We start from the raw sequence: 19,308 nt of genomic DNA on the forward strand, positions 1-19,308 counted from the left end.
ATGGCCAGCTTAACCCTATCCCTGCAGTATTCCACTTCACCATCTGCAGTCCAGACCTCCTGTTCTGCAGGCATGATAATCTGTGTGACCCGCTCTCATACACAAGAGACAAAGGGCAGCTTTGCATGAGTATTAACTTAAACAGACACAGGAGAATCACAGTATAAATCCAATGTATAAATACGGCTACAGAAGTCATGGTTCACTTTTTGGCATTGGGTACAAGCAGCATCAGGTTTACCTGAACACTCTTCATGGAGCTCTTCTGTCTCTAAATTCTGTATTCCTTCTGTTGTCTTTGTAGCCATGATAGTGTCACTACAATATAGTAAAAAAAAAAGTCTATTTAACGTTTTCTGCTTTTGTAAAGCATCGACACAACAGTATACAGTTGGGTTTGTTAAATTGTAAACTATAATGTTGCATTTGTTTGCACAGAAAGTAGCAAAATTTGTATCACAACACTACTGCATTTTGTGTACTTCGTTTTATGTGCAAATTACATGCATTTTTTATTCCTAATGTAACACAACATTTGTTGCTGTAAAAGTAAAAAAAAGTCACCTGTTGTATGAGCTTTAGGAATGTAGGGATCATAAATCATTAGGGTTGTCTTTAGTGGTAGTGGGGTTAAGGTCTCTGCACGTGCCCAATATTTAAGAAGACAGCCCAGCTAGAGAGTCTTTAGCTGTTGCTAAATTAAACCTCTCAGCAACTCCACAAGCCTCAAGTTTTTAAACAACAGCTTAAAGGGGTTGTTCACCTTTAAATTAAGTTTTAGAGTGATATTCTGAGACAATTTGCAAATGGTTTTCATTTTTATTATTTTTGGTTTTTTGAGTTATTTAGCTTTTTATTCAGCAGCTCTCCAGTTTGCAGTTTTAGCAATTTGGATGCTAGGGCCCAAATTACCCTAGTAACCATGCACTGATTTGAATAAGAGACTGGAATATGAATAGGAGAGGATCTGAATAGAAAGAGGAGTAATAAAAAGTAGCAATAACAATAAATATATAGCTTTATAGAGCATTTGTTTTTAGATGGGGTCAGTGACCCCCATTTAAAAGCTGGAACAAGCCAGAAGAAAAAGACAAATCATTTTTATTAACTATAAAAAATAAACAATGAAGACCAATTGTAAGGTTTCTTAGAATTGACCAATACAGTGTACAGGCATTCAGCCATTTCACCCTAACTGACCTTAAACTTGGAACCCCCTTTCCACCTCAGTGTAACCAGTCCCACAGATTGGGAACCACTGTCCTACCATAGCTGCAATCTGTTCCTTTTCATAGTCTTATTATTCCCAATTTTACAAAATGTTGTAACTGTTCCACTGGCAAAAATGCTTTTCTACTTGCCCCTTTAAAATATTGTTCTGCAGGACAGCCACACATTCCCATAAAGACAAGTCTGGAGATCAGCAGTAAGTCATTCTAATTCTATGAGAACTGATTTTAAAAGCACAGGTGATTAAAAAAAAAAAGATTAAACATTTTGTAAACCTCTAGCAATACAAATAAAATAGAAGCATAATTTATACAACAGTGATGGATATATGCCAGAATAATGTTAGAATAAATGCTAGATCTTACTCCCTAGAGAAGTACATGAAGATACAATGTATGTATTTGTTGGAAAAAAACACAATAAATAAAAAGAAATATATCTTGTAAGTATATCTCCTTACAAGATATACTTTTGCTATAACTTACAGTTTGCAAGCTGAGCAGGCAAATGTTTCCCAGACAGTTTTTTCCCCTGATAAATTAACATATAACAATTCTATAAGTCCCATGTGTGTAGAAATAATGGAAAGCAGCTGTCTGAAATGGATTGTTTTCTGAAATTTGAAAAGAGGAAATGCCTTTGGTGTGGAGGGTCAGGTTCAGTCTGTAATTATGCAAAAATACCCTTTTCTTAGGACTAACACATGTGTTTGACTCCAAACTATCTTGGTTTGGTATTTAAATAAGTATTGGATAGTATTATGAAAGCAACAAGAATAATGGCTGTATATTCTATATAAATCGGTTTCACTATAAATGATATCCCGTCTCAAAACATCAGTCAGACTCCCATGTAACACAGCCAGTATTTCACTGCACTATTAGCATATGAACCACATTACTACTGTCCAGTTGAGAAAATCTAGTCACCAGTACTGCTCAGACAGCTTCAACTCATTTAGTGGTCTTTAAATAAAAGGTGCCCAGTCTGTAATTTAGCTCAAACAAGCCAGAATCCTACAGACAGTGTAATTTGCTCCTGACAGTCCCATGTCTGTTGGGTGAATGTGATGATGAACTTGGCTTGTAAATTCAGGGAAGGTGCTAATGTGAATGATGAAGAGTAAATAAAAGGAGATAATACAAATCCTGTAGGTGCTTTATTATCATTATATAGTACCAATATATTCTACAGCAACATATAAACATATAAAAAGAGTTTATACATCATACCATTGGGCAGGCAGTAAGAACAAAGCCCCCTATGCAGGTGGGCTACACGCGAAGATAAGTGTCAAGAAGAGAAATGCCTACTGGTTCCCACCAATCACCAATACAGAGCTGACTAACATAGTTAACATTATTGTCAAGCATTATTGTTGTATTGTCGAGGGGGGCCACAGGTCTCTGCACTGCAAAATGGACAACAGAGGTCTATGGCTAACTGCATAAAGCTCAATAATTTTTTTTTTTTGCAATTTGCAATTTGCAAACAAGCCATAATATCTTTTGTTCTTACACAGGAGTCATATCCTATTCAATGCTCTCAACAGAACTCTTATTTATAGGTGTTTGACCAAAAGATTCAGATTTTAAATGTGAAAAAAATATTTTCCCTTTTTGATTTTTCCTGGTCCTTTAATAAGGATACAAGCTCTCTTTTTTAGGGGGTTATTTACTAAACTCCGAATACAAAAATCACAAAAAAATATGTGATTTTTTTATAAAATCAGATTTATAAAAAAATCTAAAATTTTTCGGGATTTAAACTCCGAGGATGGAAATGTCTGAATCTGAAAATCCGGCATCTCAGACCTGTTGAGGTTGCATATACTGTAAGTCAATGGGAGAAGTCCCAATGCTTTTTTGATGTGCGCTGGGTTTCGGGCAATACCCCGAAGTTTTCGGGTGGAAATTACAAAAAAATCTTGAAAATTGGATGAAAAAGTCAGAAAAATTTGTGAAAATCTGATTGTAATAATAAATAAGCGTAAAAAACCTGAGTGGATTTGATTGAAGTTTGTAGCAGAAAATATTGAGATAAATTCGGACTTTGATAAATAACCCCCTTGTAAAAGTTACTGAAGCACATAGTAAATATTTCTTAACAGGTAGGAATATTGGCAGTGGCTGAGAAACAAAAAAGTCATTATCATAAATCATAACGTCCACCAATCAAAATATACAAACACAGCAAAGTCTCTCTCTAACTTGTTTCACCAAATTGCTTCACACAAGGGCAGGGCCTGTCTCTTTTGGTTCTTTCTTGCCACCTATATCCTATGATATATCGGAGGAGTCACTTTGAGGGTACCCAAGACTTATCTTTATACGACCTCTCAGATGACCAATAACTGATGCTCATCCTATGAACTGCCAGACTGGAAGGTTGACCACAGCACCCCATAGCACTTGAACACTAGCTACAAAGCAGTAGATTAAGACCTCCTGTCTGATGATACTATAGATATTATTATTACCATTTAGTAGCACATATTGTACAGTGCTGTAAAGCGATAACCATTTAGTCTCAGTGATATTTTAATTACCAATACATTACTCAAAACATTATTCATATAGATTTATTAACAACAACATGTAAATATTTCACATAGGACAATTTTCAAACTCTTCTAACAGGCACCTCGAGTGTGTTCGTGGTTAGCTGCTCCAGTGTAGCACTGTCTGTGTATTTCAATACTTTGATATGCTAAAAATGAACTATTTTGGTTACACAGATGAACAACAGGCTTCAGCAGCATATTTTGTGTCCTTTGCTCAATTCATTTTCCCTTGTATTATCCAAATAACATGATGTTGTCAACTCATACTTCTCAGCAGGGATGTTGTTCTGTGTTTGATGGGCTGGTGCCAAGAAGAAAGCTTTGCATTTAAGCCAAAAAGAAGTGTTTTAGGTCAACAGAATTCAAATGAATGCATTTTTGCCACATGGCTAAAGATATTCCAAATTCCTTTATGTATTTTAAAACAGGACACATACTGTAGTGGCTTTGCATGAATGAGCGAGTCTGTGCATTAAATATCCTACCCAACTGAGGCAGCCACCAATTACTCTGCATGAAATTTATTAGACCACACTGTATCAGAAAGATAGAATAAAAACAGACACTGATCTGTGCCTAGACATCCATAAGCTCCATGCAGATCTGGAAATGTTATTACAATAGGTGAACATTAAAGGAGACATATAGCAAAACTAACCCACCTCCCCCAGTCTTGTAGTAAATAATGAATAAGATGCTGGTTTCATGCTGGACTAAAAACAGTGTTGGACTGAGGGGCTCCAGGCCCACCAGGGCTGCAACATCAGGGGCCATGGCTCTTGGCCTCCAACTTCTCCTCCGCAAACTCCAGGGCCCCAAGCCAGCCGTAACCATCCGCCTTCCCTTACCCTGCGCATACCTGCAAATCTTCTATTAGTCAGCGAGCGCAGGAAGGGGTTTGTCCCCGAAAGCTTGTGCTTCAACTTCTGCAAGTAAATGTGATAAATGCAATTGCCAATCTGAGTTGGTGTACTCCTTCCCTATATGCAGCCTGCCTAGCTAAAATATAATTTATCTTTAAAAATGGCCCCATTATTCCCATAGATCTGCTAAAGTCTGTGTTTCAAATGAGGGGAGGGTGTGTCCTAACAGTCCCTTCCAAAAGCACAGTAGGAGGACCATAGCCAATCACAGCCCTGCAATCATACAAGCAAAAGACAAGCTTCAGCTCCCAATCAGGTCAGCCGTACTTCTGATTGGTTCCTATCTTATAGTGCAGTGTGCTAAGTGCTGCTGTGCAACCTGGGAAAAGTGGAACAGATGGACGGGGCTAGTAGGGTTTTGGAAGAAATTCTCATTAATTCAGCCAAAAACACTACTTTTTAAGCACATTCCTTCTATATTTAGAGGAGTATATTGCAATGGCCCCTTTCTTGTTTTTCACGCTATACAGTACATCTGCTTTAACAAAGCTACAGCACATCAAAAGTACTGTATATCTGTACTTCTTAGTCTGGAATTTAATTTAATAAATAATGCAAAAATAACTTCTGTCTTAAGCAACGTTTCTTCTAAGGTGTGCACTTGTATGTGCGCATACAACTTTTGAGGCCAGCGCACACAACCAATTGTTATGCGTACAAAGAATTTTATGTAAAAACAAAGTAATTTGCATTAATTCTGACCTGAGCACAAAGTTTTTTAAAAATATATTTTTGCGCATGTTACAGGCCCCCAGTGTGGCAGTGGCAACAGTGATTCTGTAAAAGAAAATGAGTGGAGACACAGAGCCAATATTTCTCAGGGTTGGCCCACTGGAGCTGCTGCCTCAGGGGCTGCCCCCCTCCAGCCTGTGGGCCCGCCTTACGCCGACGCACCAACCCGCGTGTATGCAATGCCGATTCTGAAGAAGGAGTGTTATGCCGCTGCCCCTCCCCCTTGCTGGCTTACCTATCTGGAGGGGAAGGCAGGAACACTAGTGCGGAGAGCGCAATTGCGCTCTCTCGCACTAGTAAAGCCTTATTTAAGGTAAAGTTCTTTAAGGTACCAGGCGCTGCCGCCTGAGGTGAGTTGATGTGCAGGGTGCGGATCTGGGCTGGCGGGGCCCACAGGAGCCGGGGGCCCACTGGGGTTTTTCCCCGGTGTCACGCCGGCCCAATCCGACCCTGATATTACTGGTAGGCTGCTTCTTCCCAACTGTTTATTACATTACTTAAGGGAATTGTAATAACTCCTCCAGACCTTTTGTTCTAACATGGGAGCTTATTATTACATTACTAGAGGTTTACTGAAAAGAGCCTAAGCAAATGTGCATGTCGGCACATTCCAAAGTTCCCAAAAATGGTAACTATGCTAGCATGGAGTGTAATAATAACCAATGATCATTTTCCTGTCATGGATTAAACCAAAGCCAAGGTCGAACATTGTGAAACAGATGATTCTTCATATTAAGTACACAGAATTTTATACTTTGCAGCTGCGAGTACATTATGCCAAAAATTACATCAGATGGAAGAGTAACATGCATAATTAAGGGAGTGACCCTCATGCCCCAGGAACATAAGGGATTTCAGGGCAAGATGACTGAAAAATCTGGATAACATTGATATTGTAAGCTTTGCACTGTTGGGATCCTTTGACATATTGCTGTCAAAAACAGATTTCCTGGTTGCAGTATTCTCAGTTGTTCCACAATTAGCAGCAAATAAGCAGGAGGATGATTGTTTGCACTAAAGCCATTGAACAAAATGGAGCAGCAGATATAAAGTAAAGCAGCAAACTCCTATAACTAGTTGAACATAACCAAGATACTATTCCAAAAAGAAATTAGTCAAAAGGGCCAACATTTCTATGACTTTCCTTTACTACAAGAGGAGCAATTGCACCTGAGATCACTCCATTGTATTATTATTATTATTATTATTATTATTATTAATAAACCCAAGACTACCCATAACATTGGTAGACATAAGCTTCATCACACCGACTGGGCGGACGGGACTCCGGGAAAAACCCAGTGGGCCCAGCCCAAACCTGCTTCCTGCTTGAAGTCATTAGCGTGGCCTCCGACCTCCCTCCCTGGCCCCTGGTGTGGCTACAAGAAGAAGAGGGTAGGCGTGGGGGGAACCAGAGGGGGTTGCATCTCGGGCATGGGGGCCGGAGGGAGCTTTTCTTTTGACCAGTCCAACGTTCTTATAAACAATGGTCATTACATAAATGACATACTGAGTACCATAAAGGGATATGTTAAATACTTCAATGATTTCACCAAATACTAAACAACAAAATCAGTCCACCTTCCAAAGAATAATAATTATTATAACTGTTTGTTATTTACTATACACAGACATAGCAACTGCCACAGCATACTGCATATACACAGATATACAGTACTGTATGTGTAAGTAAGTTGTGGCAGTTGCAGTCTCTAATGGCCACCTAAAACTGTAGTTCCTACATGGGGGAAAGAAAAAAAAAAACCAATGATCTCCTTAACATATCACTAGTGACGGGCGAATATCTCCCGAAAAAATTGCGAATTTCCAGCGAAATTCGTGAAACGGCAATTCTGACGCTGGCTACAATTCTGATGCCCATTAAAGTCAATGGACACCTAGAATTTTCGCCGAAATTGTCGCCAGTGTTAGAATTGTCCCTGGCGTCAAATATATTCACTGACGAATTTTTGCGGCAATTTCATGAATTTATTCGCCAGTGGCGAAATGCGGAAATTCGCCGTGAATTTGCGCCTGCCAAATAAATTCGCCCATCACTACATATTACTAAGGGGTTGCATTTCAGTGTCAGTCTAAGGGATCAGGGCCAGAACTAGGGTTAGGCAGAAGATGAACGTGCCTAGGGCCCAAAGTTTGGGGGCCACCAGGCATGTACCTACCCTGCTGTCTACCTCTAGTCCGGCTGGACAAAGCTTGTTTGAGCCCCTGTGTGCCTTTTTTTGCACAAATAAGAGCGTGAATGGGTGTGTTGGGCAACATGGCCAGCTCGGTTGACTGCCGCGCCCAGTTGGCCTGGCTCAGCCCTTAAAGTTATGTTGGATTATTGTTTGTCAGAGTAACAATGGCTAAAAGACAGAAGTTTCTCCATTGATTGACCCATGTGGCCTAACATATACTGTATGTGTGACCTTGATTTGTTTGTGTGCACAGCGAATTGTAGGATCCCAGGTGGCAGCCCTTAGTACTTAAAATGGCAATTTTCTATTTAGGATTAACCAATGGCACATACTACTAAAAAAGCATATTTTTATGAAAATTGTTTCTTTAGCTAAAGCAGGGTTTTACATATGATCTGCTTTATGCAATATATTTTTTATAGATACCTTCATTGTTCACGGTATAGTTTTTTTTAAGCCTGTGTTGTTTATGAAAGTTCAAGGTTTTTTTGCACATTTTCTACATAAGCTCAACTGAATGAGCTCATGTGAAAAAGAGGAGTATATTTTACACTGCCAGGAGCCCTAGGCAACCCGGACAGCTACCTCATACTGTATCCCTCCCCTGCACAAGCGGTAACAAGCCCACTCTCTATTTGCTGAAGAGTAATAATAATTATAGCTATAATTTGTGGACTGTATTTGTATTTGTAACAGCTTACATCGGAGGTCTGATGTGAGGCTGACCTAAGGTCTAGATTACTATGAGTACGTGTGGGATCACACGAAACGCGTTAGGAAGAGAATTGTTTGGGAAATAAAATGCTTTTTAACTTCACCGCTGCCTGCTGATTCGTAGAGTGCACGCTGAAAAGGTTCTATATTTGGCTGTGAAAGTCTCCCAAAGGTGCGGGCTCGGGGCAGTGCACACGGGCCAGAGAAGTGGAGCAGTGAGTGACCTGTCTACCATTGAATGCATATTGAAATTTGTGATTAAGCGAAAGGTCCAGGGCATATGCACCTGGGCATATGCCCAAGGGTGAGCGTTATAGGCAATTTATCTACCTAAAGTTAAACTGTTGAATATGGATGTAGAATTCAAGCGCACCAGAGTGTAATATATCTAACATATGACCTAAGGTCTATTCCTGTAATTAGGGTTACATTTATGAGTGAACACTATCAGTATTTTAGGATTTTGGTAAACTAAAGTAAATTAGTCTTATTTTCATGTAGCTTTGGCCTTTTTACGAATATTAGAAGCCTGATAAAATCTTGAGCTGAAGACAACATTTTCTTATAGTGAGGAAACAGCTTCCCTGATGTCACTACATAGCTCAAAACAATTTATAAACAATGCGGGTGACAAAAAATACATTACAGCATTAGAGGCAGATACGTGGCACAATAACAACCAATGACAGATTTTTAAATTGTATCACGCTGTTTATGAGAGGCCTGTTGCCAAATAAGTTACATTGCTGCATAAATAATCATGTACATGTAGTTCTACAGTATTCCTTGGTAAAGAACAAAACATTCATCAGAATAGCACTTAAGTTTAGCTTTAATACCTCCTATCTCTTGTTTGCTGCCAGGCTAACTCCATTGCCTAAGGGTCTTCTCCTTTCCAGGATAAAGCCTGCCCAAGTGGTAGCTAGCTATGTAAACAAGGAGTCATTTTCAGAACATTGTGAAGATGGCCAGATTTCCTGGATTAGGTTCTTGTTTCTGGAATGAAATATACCACTTAACAACAGTGCATTCCTGGGGAAAATAAAGATATGTGTATTTTATCAATTCTTAGCCATAATGTGCAATAATAGGAAAACACTCAAGTTTCTCTGTTCTGTCTTTTTCCAGTGTCTTTAGACAGAGATAAAACACTAACTAGTACGTCATCTATGAATTTTATTTAAAAGTTTGCTACATAGGGTAGCAAAATAGCAATGTTTACATGATCTGAAAATAGTTGAAGATAAGCAAAACCTTAATAAAAAAAGTTAAAGTTTATTTCCTTTAATGGAGAACTAAATCATAAAATTTAATATGGCTAAAAACTGAACTTATTGTACCAGTCTAAAGTTTCAGCTTCTCAATAGCAGCAACAATCCAGGACATCAAAATTATGACAGGGTGTCACCATCTTGGAAAGTGTCTGTGACACTCACATGCTCAGTGGGCTCTGAGCAGCTGTTGAGAAGCCAAGCTTAGGGGTCGTCGCAAAAGTATCAAGCAGAAAATTAGGTTGGTCTGTAATATAAGATGATGTTACAGGGCTGATTATTAAATTTGAATGCTAGTTGCACTGGTTTCTGGGCTGCCATGTAGTAAGTATCTGTATTAATTACTAATCAGCCTTATACTGTGACATTTATAATCTATATGTACTGTATATTGTGAGTGGGTCCCTAAGCTCAGTGACAGAGCATGTGCAGTGAATCAGCAGAAAAGAAGATGGGGAGCTACTGGGGCATCTTTGGGGGAATAGATCTTTGCTTCACTGTGTGAATTGTTTAGAACTAACAATACCTTCAGTTAAATGGCCTGCGTTGTGTGATCAAGGGAAATAAAACAGGGACCACAGTTACTACACTTGTATTTAGTATTACCATTATTATTATTATTATTATTATTATTATTATTAAAATTAATAATTGGTATATATGATTCACCAACATATTCCAAAGCACTGTGTAAACACACAATAAGGGTGAACACAGAAAATACACAGAATATATGCAAATACGGACATACAGTTAAGAGGATAGAGCATATATATAGAGCATATATATAAATATATATATGAAAAATAGTGCTTTTTTATTTAGTGTACACAATACACCAGGGTCGGACTGGGGCGCCCAGGGCCCACCAGGACTGCTGTCCAGGGCCCCCCTTTGGACCCCCTTGCCTCCATACTCAACGGCGTACACACGCACAAGAAGGTGCGCATGCACGCACAGAGTGGCACTGCTTGCTTCAGCGCATGGAGCCGCACGACGAACATACGCACACGGAGCTGCACAGCACTGCATGGCTTTGCAAATGTTTTTTTTTTTTTTCAGGCCCAGGAGATTAACTAAGACTAACTTTTCCCAAGGGACCTGTTATCTTATATCGTTACAATTACTTATTTGCTTACAGAAGTATCTTATCTGCTGCTGTGGCTGTTCTGGGCTCTCTGCCAAAAGCCAATTAAGTTAGAAACTTTGTTACCTTTTCTGGCTGTTCAGTGCAGAGAAAAGCGTGACTTTGCAGTACAAACGAGGGACTGGTTGAGCTGTCAAAAGAGGGACTGCCCCTCTAAAAACGGGACCGTTGGGAGGTATGAAAAAGGGCAGATCTAATAAACCTGTGGCAAGACACATCCTTGAAAAGGGAGATGCACTATCTTCCTTGAGATGTATAATGATAGATCGCTGCTTACCCTTACCCAGGGGTGGGAACAGAGCTCAGTGTATTCTGCAAATGGAGTGTAGATACATTGAACATGCTTGCTCCGCATGGGCTCAATGAAGTTAATAGCTACTGCTTCTTCCTATGAGACTTATTTTTGTGACAGGTAGATTATCACATTCTAGGTGCTATAAAGATGTGGATGATGTTATTGTTATCTACTGCTAATATGCATGTGCTATTACAGTTATCTAACTCTTTGCTGAAATGATAGGATCTTATAATATGGGATAGGACATGATATATTCTGCTACCATATTGGTTATGATGTACTCCACATAGGAATTGCTCAGCCATTGCCTCTTCTGGTTTTACCTCTGACAACTCAGTATGACCTTGGCCCTGTCATTATTTTCTTCTACCCTTTTTTGATGTCATGGGGGTGGGATTTAGGTGCCAATTCATCACACGGTCCTATAATGCTTAGCATTTAAAAGGCGAGCTTCACTGTCCCCTTGTCAGACCTTTATCAAGACCTCAATGGCAGAAGTGGCAATGCATTTAAAAAAAAAAAGATTCAGTGTAACTCCAAGCAGGCGTGCACCTATGTTTTATTCACAGCAGGACTTTCTGCAAGCAAGAGCACTAGCCAATATCACATACAATATTTGCAAACAAACTATTTAAGACTGGTTCACTGCCTGTCTGAAAACTGCTCTGTCCCTAGCAACTGTTAGTACAACTCTCTCCAGTACCTTCCTTTTAGGGTTTTTCAAGTTGATGTGCCACAATATATAGACACAGAACATATACAGCATATTCTATATACAGTATGCTGTGGGGGTTGAAGACAACTTCTGTAGTTCCTGCATGGGAAAAAAAAAACATCCCACAGACCTTGTTAACATTCATTGAACCTCACAAACTATCTCTATATGGGATACTAGAAAAATATATCTCAACTAAAGATAGCAGTTTTTTTTTTTATAATTTATTCATCTTTCTTTCCAGTAAAAAGATTTAAAGAAAATTAAAGTAAAAGATGCTTTAGCTCTTGAACCTCATCCATTGTAAAGCAATAGATTTTGGGACTTAAAGGGGTTGTTCGCCTTCAAACACTTTTTTCAGTCCATTTGGTTTCAGATTTTTCACCAGAAATAAAGACTTTTTACAATTACTTTTTTTTTCTATATGTGACTGTTTTTCTAATTTTAAAGTGTAAAGTTTCATTCTTACCCTTCTAAGGGCAGAGGCACAAGCTGCTATTTCGCGAGATTAGTCGCCCAGCGACAAATCGCTTATTTTTCGAGAATGTAAATCGCCGGTGGGATGGCACTCGGAATGCTTAATTTTCCAAACTCGCCCGAAGTGGCCTCACGAGGAAACTTTAGGCGACTTCGGAAAGCTGAAGCGATCCGAGTGCCATCCCACCAGCGAATTACATTCTAGCTGGCGGGAAGGACGTTCGGGGAGATTAGTCACCCAAAAAAGAAGTGATTTGACGTTGGGCGACTAATCTCCCGAAATAGCAACGTGTGTCTCTGCCCTTAAGCAGCCCTGGTAGGGGTCGCCAACTCTTTCACTGTTCTAAATTGATACATTTAGTTGATACATTTGTTATATTTAGCCCTGCTGAGCAGAATCCCAGAGTTCCATTAAAAGCAGCCGTTAGAGTTGATACAATAGTTGCTAACATTCCCCCCCACATATACTAAATGTGTCAATTAAATGTTTCAACTAAATGTAGCAAATTGTAACAGTTCAGCATCTGCTCCTGGATCACTGAGCTGCCAGACTGAGACAATAACATTTTGGGAAAACAGCAAAAAATAAAAGATGGAAAGCAATTGAAAAAAGTCTTTATTTATGGTGAACAATCTGAAAACAACTCAACTGAAAAAAGTGTTTGGAAGGTGAACAAACCCTTTAAAGTCCCTCTGCTGTCCAAAGATTCTGTGCCCCACACACTATGGAAATTAGAGGGCCTTCAAGTCCCAGAATGTATTGCCTCACAATGGAACACATTTTCCTTTCAGTCAATGGAATCAAGTAAATCAAGATTTTTTTTCTAAGGAATATCACTGTTTCACAGTTTATAAGTTTCTCTCTATACCTAGGCAATCTGGTCCATCAATACATCTATATGTCAACAGTGTTGTTCAATAGGGGAAGAGGAGGATGATTTGAGTGTATGTAATTGCATCTCTTTTACTTTGTAACACATTGGTCAGACTGAACTGAAGGTAAAGGTTCCCACCAACACCCTTTTGGGGCTCTGTACCTCCTGCAACACCACCAGTAAAGATAAGATGCTGCTTGGGAATAAAAACGCAGGACATTTAAGGAGATGCGGGACTAACCTGATGGGGCCAGGGCCCATTTCATCCTTTCATACATATACAGAATGTGCCACAACACTTAAAATATATGATCCTGTTTCTGAGATCATGGGTTAATAGGAGGACCCCCTTATACCCTTTTTCTTTTAATCACACTGCTTCTCCTTTTTTTTTCTTCAGACCCAATTAATGCAAATGCTGAATTTCCCACATTATGACCAAAAAGTCTTTCTTGCCATGCATTAAAATAAAAACATGCACACTACGAAATTTTGTACAGAAAGAAATATAGGGCCAGATTCAATTCAGTGAGAATAAGGTTTATCATGCAAAAAGTCATGGACGAGATTCTATTGAATTAAATTCAAAAAACCAAATTGAATCTGGCCGATTATGTCCAAAATTACAACTCTAGGGGCTACAGCATATGGGATGTAGTCATGATGTTTGTATTCAATTGAATACCAAACAAAATATTTGGCTTTGCCTAAATACCAGACACAGCAGCCCTCCAGCACTAACCATGGGAATTTCATACAGCAAAGTACTTGAGAGTGCTGCAGTACCGTACTGTATGCAAATACCAAACAGACTCCAAATCTTAAATAATAATGGATGGAACAAACTTGAGGCTAATAAAGTTAGGTATTATAACAGATAACAGAGTCCCTAAAGCAAAAAAACAAGTTAACATTCACCCTTATACAGTATAGGTAAAGGTTTATAAATATCACTGAAAACAAACATTTTACTGGTGCATTTTATACACAATTCATTCTCCATTTATAGCTGCTCATTTAGACCATCGGGTCACTTTTGAGTTTAGTAGCTGGCCTTTAATGCAATGTTCATAAACTTCCAAGACCTATACAATGATACTTAAAAAATAACAAATTATGTATTCAATATAAATCACAATGTTTTTTTTCTTCACTGACACTGATCTGTTTCTAGGATTCAATCTAGCAATAAAACCATAACAGGGTTGCATGCCCCTTTTATAAGACAAAAGCATATTAGTAGTTTAGTTGAATTCTGATAGTTTTAACAATGACACCCATTAGTTTGTTTATATATATATTTGGGAGCCACATGTACACTAATGGAAAGTGCCCTCAAATGGCCAGATTATAGGGAATAATGCTGAAATGTTCACTTGGATTTATGAAGCAATAACCTCTAAATGATGTCATTCTCAGACACGAGAACACCATTGTTTTACACAGGAAGGAAGCCATATAAACCTTTTAAGTCTATAATCAGTCAGCATAATGGCTCTTTAAAAAGGAAGTAAAACATTAATTGGTCTTGTTTGTGCACTTTGTTTTTTTTTGTTTTTTTGTGACCATAAATTATTTGCCTTTTTGTTATGCTTTTCTCCAACAAATTAAATTATTATTTTGTCATTCAAGGCAGCCATTTGGAGGTTACAGATGAATCAATTGTAGGGGACCCCATTAATACCATATTGCATTTCTGATCTTTCCATTGAAGATGTCTCCTATACATTTGCCTGCCTATCATTTTAACTCTACTTCCTGGTTGACTGGCACCATACAATAATACAAAACAACAGATGGCATCTAAATTATACTATTATTTCAGTACAAATTTTTCTTCGATTTCTTGTAACATAGTAGTTGTCCAGTAGGAATGGGAATAATTTTTGATTTCTAAAACTTGCATTATTAATACACTAACATAGTCATGCTGAAAAATAATGTGATTATTTGAGCATTGCAGTTTGGCCCAGGATTACTCTGTAAATTTTTGTTCAGTTTAGATCCTATTCGCGGTCAGTGGCTTGCTTTAAACAAGGCAAATTTGCTTTCTGGTTTAACTCATTCTCTGGAAGTGCTCCCTTCTTGAACTTTGGTGCATAAATGTCTATATATGGTAAAGTGTATCTAGGAATATAGATAACATAAGAGCTAACTAACAAGTAGATTATTTCAAGAAGTTAAAGGACCACAATATTGTGTGTGTGCATGATGCACTGAATAGGTTGGATACAACAAATTTAAAAAAAGTAATTAAAGAAAAGTTCCAATTTCCTTTTATTCACAGAAATGCTGTTGTCTAGGTATTGTGAGTGTAAGTGTCCAGTTACAAACACTCAGGGAGGTTAGATCAGATGAACAGGAAATCGCATTTGTACTGCAATTGCTTGTGAACTGTTCTGTTTTGTTAGGACGTTCTAACACTCTTCAGTCAGCTCAGAATGCTGCATGTATGATATCCCAAAATGAAGCCAGCACTATAACAACTGGCTACAAAGGGTAAAAAGTAACAATAAAATGAAACTGGAAATAGAATTGAATTTAACATTATGTATCTTGCTTACCATGTTTTCGTATTATTAAAAAAGAAAAAAAAGACAGCTACCATCTGGTACTAACTAATGCACACTCTCTTCTGAAATTAACTATGCCGAAGTTTATTTTATTTCGCTTTTACTTTTTTTTATAACATCAATGTATTATTAAATATATCTACCACTAGGTGGATCTTTTTGTAGACTTGAAGTTTGTAAAGGTGTTTTTATCAGCTCCCCAAATAAAATATTTGAATAGGATCCTCCTACATTTTTTCCACTAATTTTTTTTATAGAAAGCTCCAGGAGCAACATTCTTGCACAAAGCTAGGTTTACATACTTCTGTCAGGGCAGGAATGAATCTTTCCATCCAATCCCTGCTGAATGTGAGTGGATCTGTTCCAAATTATCAGGCCACAGATGTTTCCTGGCACATTTTTGGGTTAGCAGTGTTCCGTCTACAGAAAGGTGTGCAGATTGTTTTTCTTTTCAAAGTATTTCTTGTGCTCAACGAAAAATCTTTGACGGAAAAGCCATGAGAGTTTATGCTTCTGCATGCTGGAAAAACTACCAGAGAAACGTGCATTCTGTTGCCAAGAATATTTAGCTTATTCATAAAACTAAAATAGGATGTGTTGTTCTGACTGCATTCTGGCTGCATAGGAAACTTAGGTTAAAAATAAACATTGGGGCTTTTCAGAGAGTAATTGCCTTTTTGCATGATGTATACATCTTAATAATGGAAGAATAACATCTGCCACATGTGTCAGCAACTATTCAGTATATAAAGGAAACAATTCACAAGGCTTATCAAGAAAATCACATACAATTAGCATTTCGATTCAAACTGACTTCACCTACAGCTAGTAAGTCCCATGTATTCCAGCATCTGGCTGTCATGTGATGCTGGGAGTTGTGTTTCAGTAGAATCTGAATGGACACTGTTTGGACATCCCTGCTCTGTGGTTAGAACAAAATGTAAATAGCCAGGCTGGCATATTTTGATCTTACTAGGTTTGTAGAACAGAATCTTTAGAACCTGTCTGGGAAATTCATAGCTTCCTCTATCCTCCATCCCCAATTCCCATTTAAAATCTCACACCAACTATGAGCCAAGGGGTACCAGACGAGAGAAGTTCTAACACAAGAAAAACGCACATCCCATTCATATATATTTATATTTCTGGCTCTCCTTGGTCAATTCAGCTTTTCTACCAAGGCTTGTAAACAAATCCCTCTGGATCAATTCAGCAGTTGTGCAGCACCCAACAATATAATTCAATAAAATCGCTTCTACTCACAGGGAAAAGAAACTGAGTTTTTAATCAACAGTAAAATATATGCAGTGCTACAGAGAATTTGCATCAGCCCCCTTGCTTCTCCTTTAAGCTGTATAACCCCAAGATGCGCAGAAATCCCGCTGACACACAAGAAAGAACTACAAAATTCATATAAATATTCATATAAATGTTCATAGATGTTCACAGACAAACAGTTTTGCCTTTACTCTAGTCCATTCTTTATAAAGCAGAGAGTAAAAAAAAAAACCATAAGAAGAATAGTCACTTACTTTTTACCTTTCAGACAACTGTACAATGCAGACATTGTCTGGGTGCACTAAGCATTTACTTAATGCAGGCCTGTCATTCAGTCGCCTCCACTTTAAGTTGCAATTAGTCCTTAGGATCCAGCCCTGTAAATCCCCATACATGTAGCACTTAGCATGTCCAGATAGAAGTCACAGCTAAGAGGGGCAGACCAGTGATCTCTCCATCTGGGAATAAGGAAGGCTGTGCTTGTTCCTTAAATGGATAGGCACAGTGCTGTGACCTCCCCTTTCCCATTCTTCAGAGCTTCCTCCGGCTGTGCTGTGTGGAAACAGCATCCTTATGCAGCACACCATCAAGTCTTGCCTCGGGTGAGATTACTCAAGGGATGAGGGTTAACCAAGGAGTCAGTACAGCAAGCTGTGCCTTTTTACAGACTCATGTGGGTGCACGTCTGACTGGCATTTCTGCTTTCAACATTAATTGGAACTGGAACATTTAACTGAAGTAACTCTGCTACACTACAAGTGATTTTCAGTTGCATTAAATGAAACGGTTCTTTTGTCAATTCAAAATTGAAACCAATATAAATAAAAATGTTGATGTATATAATACCATACACACACATATATTTATATCTATATACAGGTATAGGATCCATTATCCAGAAACCCATTATCCAGAAAGTTCAGAATTACAGAAAGGCCATCTCCCATAGAATACATTTTAACCAAATAATCAAAATTTTGATAACCAATTAGCTTTTTCTTTGTAATTATAAAGGATGAAAAGGATGAAAAAGGTCCCAGAGAGGACCGAAACGTTGGAGATGAATTTGTGAATAAAGCACATTAATTTATTTCACCAAAATGAAGGAGTGCGGGTCCATTTAATGGAATATATCATAAAGCCTTGACCAACGCACCACCATCTACACTCTAAATCCGGGAGGAGTGGGCTCACTGTACTGACATTATATATATATATCTCGTAGAACTCCACAAGAGTTTTACTTCGGACTCGAGCCAGCCGACAAAACGAATGCGACAAGTCGGATGGAGCACACATCAAGATATAATTGGACTGAAAGAAAAGTCGGCGGTAACAACTACACGGTCCAACTGTCGGATGAAGACGCTGCTTTCTGCGTCCACATCCGACAGTCGTGTCGCGTCGATGTAATGTAGTTTTTACCTGAGACGTTTCCTTTAGTCCATTTAGACTCCAACTCCATCCAACTTGTTGCATGTGTTTTGTCGGCAGGCATTGATCCAATGAGAAACGCTTCTGGAGTTCTACCAGGGGTGATCCTGCCCAATTTGTGGCCTTCATTTTTGCCGCCCCTCACCTTCAGCGCCGGACAGGGGTCGGGGGGGTCCACGTCGCTAATGCAGAGAGCGCAATTGTGCTCTCTGCACTAGAAGAGCCGAATTTCCGGGTTGAAAACCAGAAATTCGGCTCTTATTTACCAGAAGTGGCATTTTTGCCGCCCCTGGCAACCAGGGGGGCGCTGGCCCTGAGGCGAGTGCCTCAACTCGCCTCATTGGCAGAGCGCCCCTGAGTTCTACCCTTACTTTCTGGATCCCCTCCTGGCAGCTAGGAGATTTAGCCTGCTAATTATTCCCCAGGTCAGACTTTCTAGGGGAATTAACTCACTTAGAACTGCTGTACATATTGGAGCAAGAGATGAACCTAGGGGAATACATACACACATACACACTCTAAAACCCCACTTTAAGTTTTTCTGGGGAACAAGCTACATCATATTCGGGAAATCATAATATCTGGGTATCCACTGTATATTTAATTTTTATATTAGTTATATTTTAATTAAAATTGAAATGTATTCAAATTAAAATACATTATGTTGGCTCACTTAAAATTCCACAAAAGAGGCAATCTGCATGGTAACAGCATTTCATGCATAGAAATTATAATAAAGATAGAAAAATAGAATATAAATATATTCTGCGCTCATTATAAACTAGCTGCATGAGCATTGACCATTTTACCATTTTGGCCAGGGAAAATGATGCTTGATGCCAATGTTTTTAGGAAAGATACAGACAAGGTGGCTATGCTG

At 38.7% G+C, this 19,308-nt stretch overlaps 1 protein-coding gene across 2 annotated transcripts in view; it reads right to left on the reverse strand.

The window, feature by feature from the left end:
* Positions 1-17,475, reverse strand: part of LOC108700135 — a 54,708-nt gene extending 37,233 nt beyond the window's left edge. The window contains exons 1-2 of one of the 2 annotated variants that reach the window (XM_041574865.1): positions 17,256-17,475; positions 242-318 (exon numbers count right to left, since the gene is read on the reverse strand). In XM_041574865.1, the coding sequence (XP_041430799.1) occupies positions 242-318; positions 17,256-17,389 (211 nt within the window). In that variant the 5' untranslated portion in view covers positions 17,390-17,475. Of the gene's footprint in view, positions 1-241; positions 319-17,248 lie in introns of both variants that reach the window. The other variant, XM_018233036.2, reaches the window with a different exon arrangement.
* Between the last annotated feature and the right edge of the window lie 1,833 nt (positions 17,476-19,308).

The sequence above is a fragment of the Xenopus laevis genome, chromosome 8S, assembly GCF_017654675.1.
Source record: "Xenopus laevis strain J_2021 chromosome 8S, Xenopus_laevis_v10.1, whole genome shotgun sequence".
NCBI classification, from domain to species: Eukaryota; Metazoa; Chordata; class Amphibia; order Anura; family Pipidae; genus Xenopus; species Xenopus laevis.